General features: G+C 42.4%; 1 protein-coding gene across 1 annotated transcript in view; it reads left to right on the top strand.

The window, feature by feature from the left end:
- Nucleotides 1–18,518, top strand: part of ptprsa (protein tyrosine phosphatase receptor type Sa) — a 128,044-nt gene that overhangs the window by 87,668 nt on the left and 21,858 nt on the right. The window contains exons 17-23 of the mRNA XM_083970445.1: nucleotides 962–1,174; nucleotides 1,428–1,591; nucleotides 3,470–3,585; nucleotides 8,780–8,827; nucleotides 12,731–12,828; nucleotides 15,379–15,502; nucleotides 18,303–18,478. Coding sequence (XP_083826571.1) covers nucleotides 962–1,174; nucleotides 1,428–1,591; nucleotides 3,470–3,585; nucleotides 8,780–8,827; nucleotides 12,731–12,828; nucleotides 15,379–15,502; nucleotides 18,303–18,478 — 939 coding nt within the window. The remainder of the gene's footprint in view (nucleotides 1–961; nucleotides 1,175–1,427; nucleotides 1,592–3,469; nucleotides 3,586–8,779; nucleotides 8,828–12,730; nucleotides 12,829–15,378; nucleotides 15,503–18,302; nucleotides 18,479–18,518) is intronic.

The raw sequence follows: 18,518 nt of genomic DNA, 5'->3' as shown, positions 1-18,518 counted from the left end.
TCCCTCTGCTTAATGCCTGCCTCTGTCTGCCTCCCAATGAAAGGGAGGGGTTGGATGTTCAGAGGGTGGGGGCCCGGGTTGCATGAAACTTTGCCAGGACGTTAGCAGCTTTTTGCATTTGTGGGTGCAATTTCACCATAAGTTTTCTCAGGCAGTCCAATAAAAGGATTATAGTTTTATAGATCCACAAGTAACTACACATCAGTGGGAGTGAGGGGACTTTATTGAACCTATAATAAAGATACTGCAAATCCTAATAATTTTAAAAGTAAGAGCTTTGTTTACTTACGACAAATTATTTTGTCTCTCATCTGAACCTCTTTTTATCATCATTGAAGGTGTCCGACTCTTTCGGCCATGTTCTAAACTGGACATCCTCAAACCTTTGACAGAATCAAATAACATTATTGGCTCAGACTTAATTGCTCTCTAGTTTCAGTCCTTGTAAAAGGATTATGCTCCCTCTCAGCCACTACACTCCTCTGCAGAGGCTGTCTGGTACTGCCATCCCTGCAGACAAGACAATCACAGTCCAGACTGTTCATATTTGTGGTTCTCTGATAGTGGGAAAAGCTACCAAATGCTATCAGAGCCCGGGCGTCTCTCTTTATCTTCAAAGTCTCATCTCTTCCGAGAGCACCTGCTCTCTTAACACCTCTAACACTGTAACATGCCGAACAAGCATTAACTGTGCACTTGTGTTGCACTTCTTTACCTGATCCCCTTGCACTTTGTCTTATTGAACAGATTTAATACTTAGTACTTACTTCAAGGTCTCCCACTGTACTGAAGCTTTAGTGCTGTCCCTCACTTTGGATAAAAGCATCTGCCAAATGAGTAAATGTAAATGTAAATGTAAGACCAATCAGTTGATTTAGGATTGATGTAGAAACTGCAATGGTAAAACCAGATACTTGAAGGATCAGCTAAAAGTAAACAAATCCCCTTCTACATCAATCAGCTGTTGCGGGAGGTTACCCCAAAGCGCCGATCACGCCGTCAGCTGGCTCAGCTGGACCAGAGGAAGTCCTATATCACAGCCTGCTTCAGGCATCTGCCTTCCAGCTTCACCGTGGGGTCCGACCATGTCCACAGCAGCTGTGAGAACAAGCCTCTCGAGCCTGGCCAGGAGTACGTCTTCTTCCTGCTAGTTGAGCTCAATGCCACCAGTGGGGTGAGTTAGTCGTTCAACACAGTTAATTTCACTTACTTTTGGTCAATTTCTGTTAAGCGGAGTTGGTTTAATAATTCAGCTCTGTTCATGTTATTGTGGCTCATTTCATTTTTTGTTCATCTGACAGAGTTTAGTATTTAATATAGCTGTTTGGTAAAATTAACTCACTGTGTATGTTTTGTTAGCTAATCTCAGGTCTCCCTTCATTTCACGGAACTTCTCTAATATTTTTTCTTTCGATTTTTCTGTGTAGAGAATGTTTGCTACCAGCCCATATACCGACACAGTGATAACTACTGAGCCGGTGCTGGACCCCCTGCCGGTAGAGCCTGGTGATGGGCTCATATGGGTGGTGGGCCCAGTCCTGGCTGTGGTCTTCATCATCTGCATCGTCATCGCCATTCTCCTGTATAAAAAGTGAGTTGGCTTGGCAATTGTAGTTTTTTGTGGTGAATGCAGTTGGACTTTATGGTACATAAATAATAATGTTCAACCTCAAATGATGACTAAACAACACTCACTTAGTATAAACTGCATGCATCGAAGGTTTTACACTGAGAAGAGGCATAAAATCCAGTCTTTCCACTCTACACAGGGAACTGAATCCTTTAGATCCTGGCATTGTTAGTTTGTGCCCTCCTGGTCCACACAAGCAACATAACAACATAACAGTGATCTGTATTGTTCGTGAATTAGGTTAAATGTTCCCTTCATGTCAATATTTTTAATCCGGCAAGGCAGCAACACAGTGAAGATTATTTTGTCATTTGATGTTGAACCGGTTCTTTGCAGTGTAACTGGGGAGTTGGGCTATCAGGATATAATTGCATGTTAGGGAGCATGTTGAATGAAGGGCTTATTCTGTTTTATAGCAGCATGATAGTCAAAGACCCAACACCATTGTTGCATGTAAATATGAAAGCATTTCTTGTGTAAAAGATGGTTGTGGGAAGTGAGGGGGTTGGAGAAAGAAGAGAAGAGGAGATTCTTTGAGATGGTGCTCACTAATTAGATGGTACAATCTACTAATCAAGAGATGTCATGCAGCAAAATGAATACCATCAATTCCAGAAAGAATAATCTCTAACTCTATCATTCAAATATTGCCAAAACTACCTAACTAGTCATTATAACAATTATTAGCATGTTACAATAATTATCCAGTGGTGGACATCAAACTCTGCTGTCAGGCTTAATCAACCGTACATGAGGAAGCTTCCTGTTACAAGCCCAAATGAATTTACTGTTTCTCAGTGTCGTCGGACTTTGGAACAGACGTTTTAGTCGATATTTCTTAGTTGTACTTTTTAGCTTTATCAACTGCAGGTCCCAAATTCTCTGTGTCATGAGAGGTTTCCCCTACATACCAGGGAAGATCCCTGCATTTTCTTAGGGGGGCAGGGCAGGTGTGAGCAACACAAGTAAAGCTTGCTACTGTCAGATGATCCCTGACTGTCTGACCTTGCCTTACCTCCGCCTTGGTGGTTAGGGAGAGTAACACCTCTCCTTGGATCTCTCTTTTCTCTCTCTTCTCTTTCTCTCCTCCTCACTCTCCCATCTCCTCCTCCATCTCGCCCTGGTGAATAGTGTTTCCCAGGTCTGCCCTTGGCCCTGACATTCCCTTTTCCCCGTCTGTATCTGTCCTTTGTGCACACACATCATCACATATGGCCATATGCAAACACACAAGACACAGGCTCGCAAATGCTGCTTACTCACACATTGCGTTAAATACTCACTAGTTCTCACACACTGATACATGTGCACACAGGCACACACAGGCACACACAGGCACACACACCCCCCTCCAAATGCTGATGAGCCTTATCTCACGTTTTGCGAGCCCAGCAGCGACCCCTGTGAATTTTAAACTGCTCTCTATTGATTTATCTCTCTTCTTGCCTCCCCCTCTCCCTTTCTCCTTGTGTGTTGTGTTTTCACCATCTTTATATATTTATTTGACTCCTATTGCTTTCTCTGGAAACAGCAAACCTGACAGGTAAGGCTTAGCAGTATTTTATTGCATTTTACAGGGGGAAAACAAAATAGCCTGCCACAGCAAAAAAAAATGAAAGAGGACTCTTTAATTAGTAAGGGTGACGGAGAGTTTTGCTTACTTGATACGCATTCTCAACTCTCTAATGCTTGATTTGGTTTCACTCAAGCTGAGTTACCAGTCAGCTGGAGCTGTTTAGTTGTTGGAAATGTCATTAGTGAGAGTGTGGTGACTCACAAAAAGTTATTGTGTTTGTATATCTTCCCCTCTTTCTACTCTATTTGTGTCTTATTCTCCAGCCGCAAAAGAAAAGAGTCAGAGCCACGAACAAAATGTCTGCTCAACAACGCAGACATCACACCCCACCACCCTACAGACCCCGTGGAGATGAGACGTATCAACTTCCAAACTCCAGGTACAGGAACGACACACAGCACCTACACTGAGGAACAAAACTGGTCACATTATAAAACTGATCAATATGTAAGTATAGTAAGACTGATACTGCATACACATAATTTACACTTTCACTGATACAGATGTGAAGAGGAAAGTTTGCTCATCAGCTTTAGGTGCTGTAATGTGATGTAAATTATATAGTGCAAACACAATGGACATAGTTTTATAGCTCAGTGTGAAAACAGGAACAGCAGCCATGAAAAATATATAAATAGATAAAAACACACGTATTTCTGCTTTACAAAAGACTCTTTGGATTACTCAGATAATAACATTTAATGGTCTTCATTCAAATTCATGAAATAACTACTTTTGATTGTTGGATAAAAGCCAGCTTGTTATAATGACATCTAAGGCTTGTCTTTCTTTGGATTTTAATGTTTTCCATCCCACAACTGTTTCTAGTGCAAACGCTCATGCCTGTTATCTCTGCACGCACAGTGGAGCGTACAGCATTAGGATAACCTCAAGGTTCTATTGCGAAAGTTATTGAGGTTTTAACAAACTACAAAGCAAAGTAGCAACTTTAGCTGGAACCTCAAAATCCCTATTTTCCGAACATGCTGAAATGGAAAGCATTTTTTTTTTTTTTTTTGGCAAAAAATGTTAATTAAAATGCTGGATGAATTAGAAGTAGCTGTACCCATAATTAGTATAATTGGCTGCTCTTGGACCATGTTGTTGTGGTCAAATAAAGTTACACAACTGCAGAAAACCATCCTTCTTGGCACTGGTTCAGTCATTTACAGTGTTTCATACAAATAATATAGGAGGAAACATACATGTCCATGTTTAAGTATAATTTACACGTGTAGTGACAGCAGGTTGTAAAATTGCCATACACATACATGTATGAACTGGTAACAAATTATGCAATTTAAATGTATCCTGCAGCATACAAGGTGCCCCATATCATCCTGTTTGACATAATGTTCCCTCATTACTTCCTTCAAGCCATATTTATGTGTTTTCCATGTAACAATTTATAAATAACACATTAGATGGTGTCTGTTGTTGGACTGGATGATTTTAGGTTGAAAAAAAAAATCCTGTTTTGAAGATGTCTGGGTCTTTACCTGCTTCCACTTTTGTCTTACTTCCCTTCTGGTGTTCATCCGAGCTAAAGCCCGGTGTTAACAACAGAGCACGTTAGATCCCACACTCATTCTCTAAGGCTTCTCCACCTTAAGCTTGTCTGACATCTTCCTCCTGCCTCCTTTTCAGACCCATTATCAATTGGTATGCCTTTCCTTTGTTCAGCCTGCAGTGATTTAGGCAAAAGATGGCATCCACAGTTAGTCGTCTTTGGTCTGAACCATAATGGAACCAAATTTGCTTTTTTTAATGTCTTTTTATATTTGGTTCCCTTAAATTTCCTCTGTCCAATTACAAGCTATGGTTCTTAGACAGGGGTTTGCAGCCAAGCCAAGGAGCTTGTCTATTGGCTCTCCAGGCCTGGGGCCTTTCTGTGTGGAGTCTGTATGTTGCCCCAGTGCCTGCGTGGGTTCTTTCCAGGTTCTCCAGCTTCCTCCCACAGTCCAAATATATGCACAATAGGTGGATTACAGACTCTAAATTATCCATAAGTGTGAATATGAGTATGTGTGCCTTGTTTGTCTCTGTATGTCGGCTATTCGGCTAAATTATAGGCTGGTAACCTGTCCAGGGTGTACCCCACCATCACCCTATGTTAGCCCCCCTTGACCCTGCACGGATAAGCCCTATAGCTGATAGATACAGTAGATGGATATCTTTTGGCCTGTTTTGGAAAGAAAGTCCCGCCAGAAAGGAGAGTTAAGATGAGAGTTAAGATGAATGTGAATGAAGTCCTTGTTGTTGCCTCTAGCTGAGCATTTTGGAAAACATTATGCACTAGCTGGTGTATCACTAAATCAACACTTTTCTCCCTTTACCTTGTAAAAGGAGACTTCTGTTTTCAGCTTTACTGAAGATAGGTCAGATTATATTCTTTCTTCCAGCGATTTTCCATATGACAGAAGACAAAGACCTATTGCCGTGTTTAAATGGCGTTGTTCTCACCTGACTGAGCAACCTTCAGTAAAAGGAGTAAATTCTCCAGAGGCGGAATAAACACACCCTCCCTTGCTTCTATGTGTACCATTGTTTCTCTTTCTCTTCTCTGTGCCTCCCACCTTTTCCGTCTCCGAGCTCAGTGGTCTTTCAGCCATCCATCTGTCATCTGCAGCCAGGCTCTGCTCCATCAAAAGGCTCCGATTTCAAAATGGAGCATTTCTCTTCAGCTTCTGTGGGAGCACCCTGCAAGCTGCTTCGAGTCTGTACCTTGGGGAAAAAAAAACAGAGAAGAAAGATACCAAGATGAAAGAAGATGCACAAAACCCACTTATGCACAGAAGTGTGGAAGTTCAATTTGCTGTCCTCATCTTTATCTGGCTTGATATTTAGAGCCCTATCAGTGGTTCTATTCTATAATGACAAGGTAATAATGGCCATTCTCGGTATTTGTCTCTCTGACTTCCAGCTTTTTCCAACATGCCCTCACTGTCTTTCTTCCTTTCCTTAAATAATAGAAATTCTTGTTGCAATCTTTTGCTCTTTTTCCCCCAACATTCACCAATACATGTTGAGACTTCTCTTTATATATGACAAGCATTCTCATTTGACAGCCTCGCCGTTGTTCTGCAGAACCGGGCGATGTCATTATCTCCGCACCCAGGGAATTTAATTTGAATGGACATTTTAGCCCAATTAAGTGGGCCGGTGAGCATTTGTGAACATCCCCATCAGCTAATAGCGACCATTGTTCAAATGAGCATACGCGCAGTGCACTTATCCAAGGCCTCTCCAATCCAACAGAGCATATGCCACATTGGCAAAGTGTGCTCACTGACCCCTAGTGCTGGGGAACAAAAAGTATGTTTTTGATTAGGCTCGCTATAGGCTAAGCATGGCTAATGCAGTGTGCATGCGTGTCTGTGTGTGCTTGTGCATTTGTGCTTTAAAGCCTGTAGGTCATGTGACAGCCGCACAGTGACATCCCAGAACTCCTTAGGGTGCAGAGTGGCTCTTTTTGTCATTATCTTCATCGGTGCCTGGGGTTTAATTGGCAAATGGGGCCAAAGTAATGAAGCAGCACGACTCAGTGGATATCCACTGTCTGTCTCCATCCGAGCTTTCTCTTTTCTCTCAATCTGAATTTTTCTTTCTCAGCATGTGCCGCTTTTCTTAATTTTTTTTCCCCCCACTCTTCCCAGTTACCTTTTAAGACAAACAAACAACAGCAGTTGGTGACCATCTGCAAATCATGATTTTTACGTTTCCTATTATACCAAGTTATATGAATTAACCTTGTCACTGTCCAAGCAACTGTAAATGAAAAGACATTATAGTGTTTATGGGTTTTCTCTATCAAATATCTACAACATACAGTTTCTACACATTTTCTACCCTCCACCCACCCATCCTTGCCAAAACATAATCCTATGGAACCTCACACCCCCATAATTCTGTCAGAAGAAGTGCCTTTGACTTTTAAGTGTGGAAAGAAAATCAAGTATTTTCTCGTAGATTTGCACATTTTGCAAAATCCACAGTCACCAGCCAAACGTGCACACAGACATCAGCAGCCTACTTGTTTCTCCAAATTACAGCAACAACTGTAGCAGCCATGCCCTCCTCCTTGTCTCCCTCCTCCTCCTAAGAAACAGGTCTATCACAACACACAGCACACACTTCACCATAAACATAATCAGACATGCCTGTACATCCCTCCTGCTGAGATGAATGACGTGTGGAGACAGCGGATCAGAGCACCCCCCACTAGGTTTAATTAGCCATTGTCACAAATCAATTAGCAAGAGGGAGATGTTTGATGTCTTCATCTCCTCGCTCATCGGCGCCAGTGGCCCAATGCCTTCACGCCACTGAGAAGTAAACCCACCAAAATAAAGTTTAGCAACTTTCATTTTGTAGAATTGAGCTTTGTAGTGTCTTATGGCTGACATACAACATAATCATGTTAGACTGTTTTTCTTCAGCTTCTTTTGCCTTCCACCTGGAAATGATGATCTATCTCCCTTTTCAGCTTTGCTTTTACAAAGGGAAGCAGTTCATGTTTTTGGATCAAGAAATTAAGGAATAGGAAAAAACTTGTTTCTTTTGAAAATGACTGAAAACTTATTTTTTTCATCTTGCTCACAAGTCATATGTCTTTTTTTCCTCTATTTCTCACCTCAAATTCTGGAACAAATTATATTTTTTTTGTGGATCAAAGTTGCCATCCATGGGTGATGTGATCCTTTCATATCGCCGGGTAACCCTGTTGATCGGATTTCAGCTTTCAGCCCTGGCAAAATTTATTTCCCTTCACATGATGGGCAGATTGCCAGCATCCCATCAAACGACATCTCTCATCCACATGTCCAGTTAACGTTGCCACAGATGGCTCCTTTCTGCTTGAGCGGTTGAGGAGACCTGAGTCTACCCGGACATAACAGCGGCTGGCTGCAGCCTCAGAGGACTTCTCCTCTGGAGCAGATAAGACTGTGAACCATCACCGCACTCCTCGGACCCCTGACTCCCACCAGCTTTGGCTCCACAGCTGTCATCCAAGAATGTGGACACTTTTCCACACCTTTCACTCCCAGTGCTTCAGCAGCAAGCCACATACAAAGGAATCTTTTAGAGTTACTTTTTACCAGGACACATAAGCTGGTTTTCTATTCTCTGTCTCCTTCTCATTCCTGTCAATGGGCTCCTCTAACTGGTGTTTATGAAAGCTCAGAGATAGCAAATCCATTTCTTATCCTGATCTCTATGAGCGTTGATATATAAGGCTTGGTAGAGGAGGTTTTTCTGCAGGGGCTGACACCCATGGCTAACCACTCTGCTCCGAGAAGGCCAGTGGCACTGAGTGGGATTTGGTAGCAAAAGGAAGGTCTTCTGTTATCTGAAGATGTTTGCCCTATATTTTCATGTGTGTGCGCCGCGGCACTGTCACAGGCTACCCAGACACATTTTCTCCTGGTAAATCACTGTAGTTTTGCTTTTGTGTTTTATTTCATGGACCTTTATCATTATGCACATTTTTATGTTTGTTTCCTACATAGCCTTCTCTGTTGCATTACAGCCTTTTGAAACCATTTTCCATTTATGTTTGCTGTTCTTTACAGATTCTGGTCTGAGCAGTCCTCAGAGTGAAGCAGATTTTGACTATGAAAGTTAGTCTCTATGCTTTTAGCATCTGCGTATACCAGCTTTCCTTATCTTTTATTTTTTCTTCCCCAGCACCGCTTGCCTCCATTTACAAATACATAATTTGCATTTGTTTGTTTTTCACATGATGCAGCAAAATTTCAGCTCTAATTAATTTGACGTTGGTTTCCAATGGTATACTGGGCTGTTCCCCCCCCCCCCCTCTTTTCTTTTAATTGGATGTCAGTCACGATGTTCACTTGAGCTGTTGGCTATGCATTAATCCACCATGCATAAATAACCTGTGTGATCACTTCTGCTGATGTAGAGATGGTTGAGAGGTGTTTCTTTTCACAGACCTCCTTTTTTTCACCTCCTCGTTGTTGTCTTCCCTCTCCTTTCTCCTCCTCCTCTACCACTGCTGCTCCATTTCCATTCTGATCTAACGGGGTCTTTTCTGTGCTCAGAGATAACGAGCAGAATTAATTAAAGCGGTGGCAAACAATGGCTCGACATTTGATCACCCCCTCTCCCTGCTCACTGCGAAAGGATCAGCCGAGAGAAAAAGCAGAATTTCTGCCCCCTCCCGCTTCCCCCCTTTATTTTCTTTGCTTACCCACAGACAGACTTCTTCCCTTTTATATGGAAATACACAACATCATAAATAGGCTTTTGAGGAGAGACTGCTTTGACTTATCAGAAAGAATCATTATATGTCTCAGGCACATCGAATGCGGATTGGGAGATTGGAAATGTGTAATTAGACGCTAGTTTGTTTTTCTGTGTTCATTGATCATGCTGTTGATTGCGGTGGGAAAAAATGGAAGAGTCTGTACGTGGATAGGAAAAATCTGTGAGGACTTGGGAGGGGGAGTGGTGAAGAGAAGGGGTGCGGGTGGGGGTAACAACAATTTGTCCTTGTATGACTTTGCTAGACTATTGCTAGACTACAGGTCACGGCAAAGCCTAGTTTTGAAAGTAAATCTTTTCTCGGGTAAACACCGCAGCGTGCAGCACAGTGTGTAAATGAGAGCGAGAGCAGATCAGTCGTCATTGGCTCATTTGTCTTGAAAACAAAACAAATGGGTGAGGCCGGAAATGTACTCTACTAATAGATGCACGGGCAGGTGAGTTCAGATGTAAGCTTCATTTGTGTAAATATAATTAGTTACACTGGCAAATGGCAAAGTGGGATAAAGATTAAAATAACTGATTTGAGCATCTTACAGTTTTAAGTATTCAAATGGTTTTTGTACGAGTTTCTCTAAATATTCTACCAACATCTGAGAAACTAAACAAACACTATAACCTCCAGCCTGTCCCACTGGCAGTGCATCACAGTTTATCTGGATGTATATGTAAACACTTTGGCCTGATATATCTCTGATGGTAGCAGGCACTTATACATGCAGACAGTAATGTGGGCAGTAAACACAAACTGAAAGGAATTGATGGAGTTTGGGTACATTTGTAACTCACACACACTCACAAACACAAACATGCTTTGATCTCCCCTCGAACAACCCGTTCTTGTTCTCTCAAGGAGAAGTGAGATCCCCTCATTTGCATACGCTTTTACTTATTTTGCACATAGCTTCTCATACCTTTCCCTCTCAATTTAAGGCGAGAGAACTGGCAACCAAATTTAATTTGCAATATTTCCTCTTTTTCTTGATGCTCATCTCAATGAATTCCCATACCAGAATCGATTAATAACTCTGTTTCATTCTCAAGTGTCACTGCAGTCTGCATGCTTTCTTAGCTTATTGAAAAATTGAAGTATGAATAAACACACTGTTTCGCTCGAGTTTGTTTTTGCTCAATTTTATGAAGATGCTCAGTTGAAAAATATGCGTAAAAAAAATAGAAGAACAGTTTGAACACAGGAAACAGGAAATTCAGATGTTTCATTAGGCAGAAAATGAGTGCGTGTTGCACAACTCTTGTCAAGTTGTCTGTTAATGCAGTGTGTCCATTTATTTTCCAGAGAATGTCACGCCATCCAGTGTCATCTCCATTTGTCTCATATATGCATTGTAATCTTTGTTAATCTTCATGTAATTGACGCCGCTGCATTGTTCTCTCAGTTTAAAATAAATTACCATTACTAATGAAGACTGTCAGCGCAAGGGGGTTGGGCTCCCCTCCTCCTAAGCGCAACAAAAGCAACCAAAACATCAGTGACCCCCTTGACATTGGGGCGGGGGGGAGGGGTATTAGGCATTGTCAAAAAAGGAATATTAAGGATGGTTAATGTGATTATGGCGATTTGCACACCCAATTAAGCCAGGGACACTTTTTTTTTTGTGAAGAGATGTCAACATTTTGTCGACTTCTGACCTTGTCGCTTGGCAGGAAAAAAAGGCCTCTTACTAAAAATACAAAAGCATTAAGTATTGCCAGCCGAATGCAGGGGCAGAGCCACAATCTATGGCTGCTCCATTTCCATTACATGGCCTCAGCATTATGCCCCTAAATGGATTAGTGACTGGAGTGCACAGCAGTGCTGATAATATTGTAGCAGCAGCAACACAATATTCAGTGGATATTGGAGCAAGCGAAAAATCTCACAATTCGCTCACCCATTTGAAGAAGTGAGCTCTTTCTGGGAATTCCTTTGGATAAGTGGAAGAGGGATTTGGGAGGAGAACATATTGGACATGCAATTGCAAGTGTTTTTTTATTTTATTTTATTTTTTTTTGGAAGTAAAGTGGTGTTCATCTTAGAGCTAGTGTCGACTGGTTTGAGGGAACCAGGAAAGGGTAGAAGGAGCAGCAGCTTGCTTGCTTTGCACTGGCTGGCTGGAATGGAGCAGCTCACTGTGTCACTCAGCATCACTCACACTCCTGAACCTCCTTATAGCCTTCACCCCACCTCCCCTCACACAAGCCCCCAGGTCAGGGCTCTGTTTTAGAATAAGCGCCTTTTTATAGAGCCATCAGTCAAAAGTCGTCAGTATGCAAACAGCACAACTACAGCATTATAGATTACATAGTAGCAGGTCTGTTCAATAGTTTTGGTTTTGATTAAAAGCTAAAATTAATAGTTTAAAAGTTTAATAATAAAATGCATACAGTATATACCTCATTCATTTGTAAGATAAGAGATAAGATAAGCAGCAGATAAGTAAAATAATATAGAACACACATAAAAAAAGATATAGAAATAAAAGGAGCAATACTCCTAAGAAAAGAAGAAAGTAAAATAATAACTAAGTGGTTGATACCACCATTTTTGTTTTTTGTCCAAACAATCAAGAATTTTCCCTTTTCTTTGTTGATAGCAGCTGTACTAAAAGGAAATTATGCTTTTAATTATCTCCAATGAGGAGTACAAGGATTTTTCTTTCAACATAAGCATTTCATTGATTCAAAGAGTAAAGAGGCCCTTGTGTTTCTTGTCTGTGATTTCACCATCAAAACTTTTTAAACTTTTTTTTATCTTATGTATTTTTAATTCATTTTCCGAGCTATTAAAAATTAGTCATGCCTCTAAATGTTTAAGTAATAATTGGTTTCGGTTTTCCTCTGGCAGCACTCAGTGACTGTTGGTCCTATTGGTCCATCTCTCTGTGAACCAATGTGGGGAATTAATACAGTTTGGTCTGTGGGTATGTGTTACTCATGTCAGTCATATTTGACAAATGCAGTGATATTTGAGCTCTGGCCTGGCCCAATCATGTGCTTATAACATCACCTGTCAATACATTTTGCTGTGCGTGAAATTCACTGTGTTCTGCACAAGCTTCCTCACCACTAAAACCCAACTTCCATTGTTATGTTATCAAGAAGTTCTCACTCATAAAATTGTGTTGTGTGTTTGTTTTTTCAAGTCTCTATTTGACTGTTGTGTCCTGTCTAATGCACTGATGAACTTTCTTTCTTTTCTTCCCCTGTGTGGAATCCTTCTCTCCACTCTTGGCAAACAGGTATGATGAATCATCCTCCCATCCCTATCTCAGAGCTGGCTGAACACACAGAGCTTCTTAAAGCCAACGACAACCTCAAGCTCTCGCAGGAGTATGAGGTGAGTGGGCCAAAGGTCAAAGTTTCTTCGGAGTAATTGTTCAGTGCAGTGTTTTTTGTGCTTTCGCAAAGTCGTATTTTCCTGCCTTTTTTTTTTTTTTTTACAATGTTATAATTGTTAGAGCTCGCCCTTGATTGTATTCAGATTTTTATATTTCCTCAGATTTCTTTTCTCGACTTGGCAACAATATAAAAATTCTCGCTTTGGGCTCCTGCAACTCCTGTGCTCCCAAATGCAATTTTCTCAAATTCTTTGCTAAATGAAAGGATCATTCTGCTGCAGTGCACCCAGCTCAACGTCAGGAAGCATGCATGACAGAACTGATTGTTGAAGCTGATCACCCAAATTGTGTCCTTTACCTCCCAAACCGTATTCACCAAAGGAAATGGAAAGACGAGGCTTTATCTATCTAAAACATTTACTCATGGAAATGTGATGCTTTGAAAGTCCTTCACACCAAACACCGAACTTCTTCCACAGTGGAAACCTAGTCCTTTTAAGTCGACGTCCTCTAATGTGTTTCACGGGGGAAAAGCACACCAGCAGTCAGGCTTTAGTAGGTCTGTGTGTGCGTGTGTGTGAGGCTGAGTGTGTGTAGAAGGAGTAACTGAGCTGTCTGAGCTTGGAGACCACGGCGGTTATAAATGACACCAGAGTTGATTAGAAATCAGGAGCGCTGAATCAGCTCTTGTTTGCATACAGGCAATATCCCCTCCTCGCCATCCCTAAATCACTGTGCCTGTCGCCTCGCTGCACGCCAGGCTAAGGTAGGAAGCGGGTACACCAGCAAAGATTGCCGTCATCATGCCTGCCGGTGGATGTTGGTGGATAATGACTTCTCATAGTGATCCAGTATTTCTTGGGTATCTATTATTCATAAATCCACATCCGGGCTGTGTACCAAATGGACGAGCTTGCTCCATTCGTAGGGAAGAGAGACGGAAGACGTGATGCCAAAAGTGACGCTTTGCTACAACTACAACTTCTAATTACTTGGCTTTGAGAGAGCATTAAAGCGCCCGCTCGTCTCTTTCCCCGCTCCCTCTCCCTCTCTCTGTCCCCCTGCCCCTTCGCTCAACCACCCCCCAGGAAAAATAAATGACCAAATTAAATAGAGAAGTGTAATTTTAATTTTGTTATTTTCTTGATGAATGGCTGCTCGTCCAGGGGCCCCAGCTTGCCAAGCGCAGCTCTACGGGGCTTTGACTGATTGGTTTTTAGCCAGGCGGGATGTGAGGGAGGAGGAAAAATGGAAGGAAGAGAGAGGAGGAGGAGGAGGAGGAGGAGGAGAGAGGAGAGATGAGCGAGATGAGGTGGGGAGGCCTGGTTAATGATGAGGACTCAGTGAGGGGAGAGAGCGCAGAGCTTCGCAGCTGGAGAGCACAGATGAAGAGGAGATAATCTTGACACAAATGGCAACAGAGAAGCAGTTAGAGTTTTACCTATGATACAGAGGCCACACGGTTTGTTGTCTTTCCACTGTCAGGCAGTGTGCAGCCATGTCCTGAAACCCTGCTGTCCTTAGAGGAGCTGTCATCCAACTTCAAACATCAACAAGGAGAGCGAAGAGAGAGAGGTTGTTGTTGTTGTTGTTAACGGAAAAAAATAAGTAATTGTTATTCAATCAATTTTTTAATCATTCGATGCGGTTTTCAATTTCTAAGTTGAGGGATGTGTCTCGGAAGTGACCTCAATCTTTATATACACATACACGCAAACGCACACTTGCATCTTATGCCTTAAGGTAATTACGAGAAAAATGAAAAATAGCGGGGTAGTATAGGTGGCTGCATGGAGAGGGACTGTAAACATCAGAGAGGAGATGGGAGATAGAAAAGGCGATAAAGAGACAAAGAAGTGTGGACAAAAGAGTGGTAGACTTTGAAGATGGAGAGATGCAGATAACGAAAATGGGGACAAAGACGGAGGGATAGAGAGGGCAGAGAAAACAAAGACGGAAAGAGGCTAAGACAGAGAGAAACGCAGATTGCTGTAATGATTACATGCAAATTGTTGGCTCACATTTCCAGTTGGACTTCATTTAGCTTCAGTCTCCCTCTCCAGCCGCCCCGCCCTGCACGGTAACGCCCTTACTGCAAATATCCTTCAAGCCTCCATCCAAACACCAACGCAGTGCCTGACGCCCATAAGCAAACAGTGAATCGTAATGGAGTACATAATTATCCTGAGCAGGAAACACATTTATCTGGCATTCTTATATTTCAAAGAGGCAACCGTGTCAGGCTTCGCTCCAGGGGGAGAGCCGGCAGCCGCCTTCATCAATATTGTTATTCGTCATTATGTACCTGCTGTATTAATGATCTTGATAAAGTACTGTGTGCAGCTGCTGTGAGTATTGAAACCGGTCAGCAAGCAGATTTTCATGATACCATGTACTTTCCTTTGAGAAAATCACCCTCTCAATCTCTCCCTCTCCCCCCTCCCTCTCTTCTTTCTATGATAACAATCAGTGCGTATTGTTATTGCTCAGCTCCTCTCACAGCTCTTCTGATTTCTTCTCTGTGTGTGCATGTCTCTGCCCCCTGTCAGTCGATCGATCCGGGCCAGCAGTTCACCTGGGAACACTCCAACCTGGAGGTGAACAAGCCCAAAAATCGTTACGCCAACGTCATCGCCTACGACCACTCCCGCGTCATCCTGGCTCCCATCGAGGGTAAGGCTCACCCATCCTCACACTCTGCACCTCCAACGCCTCACGATCGAGCTCAGCTCTTTGTGTGTCATTTGGGAAATCCTCATAATCACAGAGTCAATTTAAGTCATTAGGAATTTGTACTGAACAGACCAGATGGGATTACACAGTGAAGAGCTAACTAGAACGGTTCATAGCAATACAAAACAGAATATGTTGAATAATCAATACAGTAGATTGCTGTGTTTTACTGTATTGTAAGATAGAATGGGATAGTCTGGAAATCTAAGATGTACAGATACAGATACCACTCTGTAGCTGAATTTGTAGGTAATGAGAAAAGATCGGAGGACGCCAAAAAAAGAATGGAAAGCACTGCACCACTAGGCTTGATTACATAGTTATGGTATCGAGTCATCATAGTTGTGAGAAGCCAAATAGAAGAAAAGTGAAAATAAATTCTAGGATGAGATTCACTTCAGCTTGTTTCGATCCCCAGTTTTCGATTCACAGAACAAAACAAAATTTTGTTGGAGGCTAAATGGAGGACTTGTTCCAGCTCAACTTGGTCCTGAGCAGCTAAGCGGTTTATGGAATCATATTATTTTTGGGAGTGAGGCGAGGACTTGTTTCAGCTCATCTTTGGGGGCCCAGTCATATCTCACACCGAGAGTGGCCGAGGCATTTAACCAGTGTTTTCACCGTCCTATTTGTCTCATCAGATCTGGGCCTCTCTTGTGATTTCTCTCTAACTGCACATAGACACAGCACTGAGAATCTCAGAGCCAGAAAAACTCTTCCTCTGACTCCTAAATCTCAAGGGACATTGTCAGAGGTAGTCACCCTTCACCGCTGACATTGTTCTGGCGTTGCATCACTAGAAGAGCTCCTGACTCCTCACAGTGGTGCCAAACTCCACAGTGCTCTCCTCTTTGTGTGAGCTAACAGCTCCAACTAGATTTCAACATTTTTGCAATGGCCGGGCCAATTTGAGGGTGCGACAACATGCATAACAAAATTATCCCAGGGAAAAAAAAAAAAGCCTCGTCCATAAATACATAAATTAATCAAGTCTGAAATTTCTATTTTACACTGCAGTGATTTTGCCATTAGTCGCAGCAGTAGAACAATTCATGCACACCACCATTCTCTGTTCACTTAGCTATGACTAAAGCCAAGGCACCACAGTTGGATTGTGCGACGTGGTATCCGTTTTAATGACATTTGCCTTTTTTTTCTTCTTCTCCTTTATTTCCATTCTTTCATTCATTCTTTCTCTTTTTTCTGCCTTGTACCTCCTCTCCTCCTCCACCTCTCTCCTTTTCGCTCTTTTTCTCACTCACTCTTTCACCCCCTTTTTTCTCCGTCTTATACTTCTCGTCCACGCCGGTTGTTGTCCTCACTGCGTCTCCGCTCTTAAATTAGCCCAGCCAAGTGTCTCATTGTTTGTCGCTTGAGTGAGGAGACGTCAGTCAAAGAGACGTGATTCTCCAACACAGATGCCGCCACACTGGAGTCTCTTTACAACTGACAGGATTGTAGACGTTGGTTAAATGAAGATGGGTGATGTTCTCTTATCACTGTCAGATGTTGTGTTAGACACACACTAATCTTTGAGATTATCTTTTTGGCTTAAACCTTTTTTTTTTTCCAGAGAACAACTTCAATTTTCTGTGCCTGTAGTGGCTCTGCGCCAGGCTTGAAAAGACCTTTATGTTCTTTGATATGGGACACTGCACACCACCACAACACCCAGATTCCCTCAGATCAGAGCCTGGTGACAGTTGTGCACTGCACATGATGAGACCGGAGATTTGTTTCACAGTTAAACAACTTTGCACTCTCTGTATTATGAGCAGTCCTGATGAAGCCTTGCAGCGAGCAACATATTTTATCTTTGAAGTGTTGCTGTTACTGCTGTAGACACATTAAAGGATGCCACAGAAGACTTTGATAGCTACATGCAGGCAGTTTAAGCAGGATTTTACGATAGAGCTTACGAGTGCCGTACACACCATCCTCTGCATTAAAAAACATTGCCAGTACACATCCATCTATGCGACGGTGCAGAGAGGGTTCCTTACGGCTAGATTTAGTAGAACCCATGCGTAACAGAGCATGGTGGTCGGGGCTGAGAGGAATGGGAGCTGGATCTGCCCTCCCGGCTTTGGCGGCTGAGTGGCTCTTTGCTATACTCCATCTTCCAGCACACCCCAGCTGTGGTTGTGGTTAATCAGATGGAGGCTAAACCATATCCACAAAAAAACCCAGGCAGAACCACAGAGGTACAAAATGGGAGAAGTGATAAAAGAGCAGCATAGGAAGTTGTGACAGTGAGGTAGTTGCTGAATTTGAATCCATTCAAATGGAACAATTTTGAACAATTGAGGTTTTCTTCCAGATCTACAGCAGGAGAGCGGGAGAAAAGCCATGCAGACGCAACATACAGTATCACATTTAATCTTGCTTTATGTCTTGTTTTTATTTTTCCTCCACCAAACAAGCTCCAAGAAATATTGGTTGAAATAATTTCTATAATATTTTAAACCCCAAAAGCTGACATGAGGTACTGTATCTAAAGACAACACCACTTGTCTCTGGAATATTCCAAATCCTGAATAATCTCAGCCAGTTTTTCACAACAAGGTGTGAATAGGTGTGTCTTCTCCCTACAAGGCTAGATTCTTTACACCTTTACTGATTCTATACATAACAAGATTGTTATATATAGAATTACCAAGGCAGATGGCTGAATTAAACGAGAAAGTGATATGGAAAATACCACATCACGCCTTCTCTTTCTCCTGTGATCTATTTCCAGGTATCACAGGGAGCGACTATATCAATGCAAACTACATCGATGGCTACAGGAAGCAGAATGCCTACATTGCCACCCAGGGTCCATTACCGGAGACATTTGGGGACTTCTGGAGGATGGTGTGGGAACAGAGAGCAGCCACTGTGGTCATGATGACCAGGCTGGAGGAGAAGTCACGGGTAAGTTCGCTCCACCAATTTTTGCAGTAAAGCCGGGCAC

This window comes from Trachurus trachurus (genome assembly GCF_905171665.1).
Source record: "Trachurus trachurus genome assembly, chromosome: 4".
NCBI lineage: Eukaryota > Metazoa > Chordata > Actinopteri > Carangiformes > Carangidae > Trachurus > Trachurus trachurus.
This window is presented reverse-complemented; position numbering and strand designations above follow the sequence as displayed.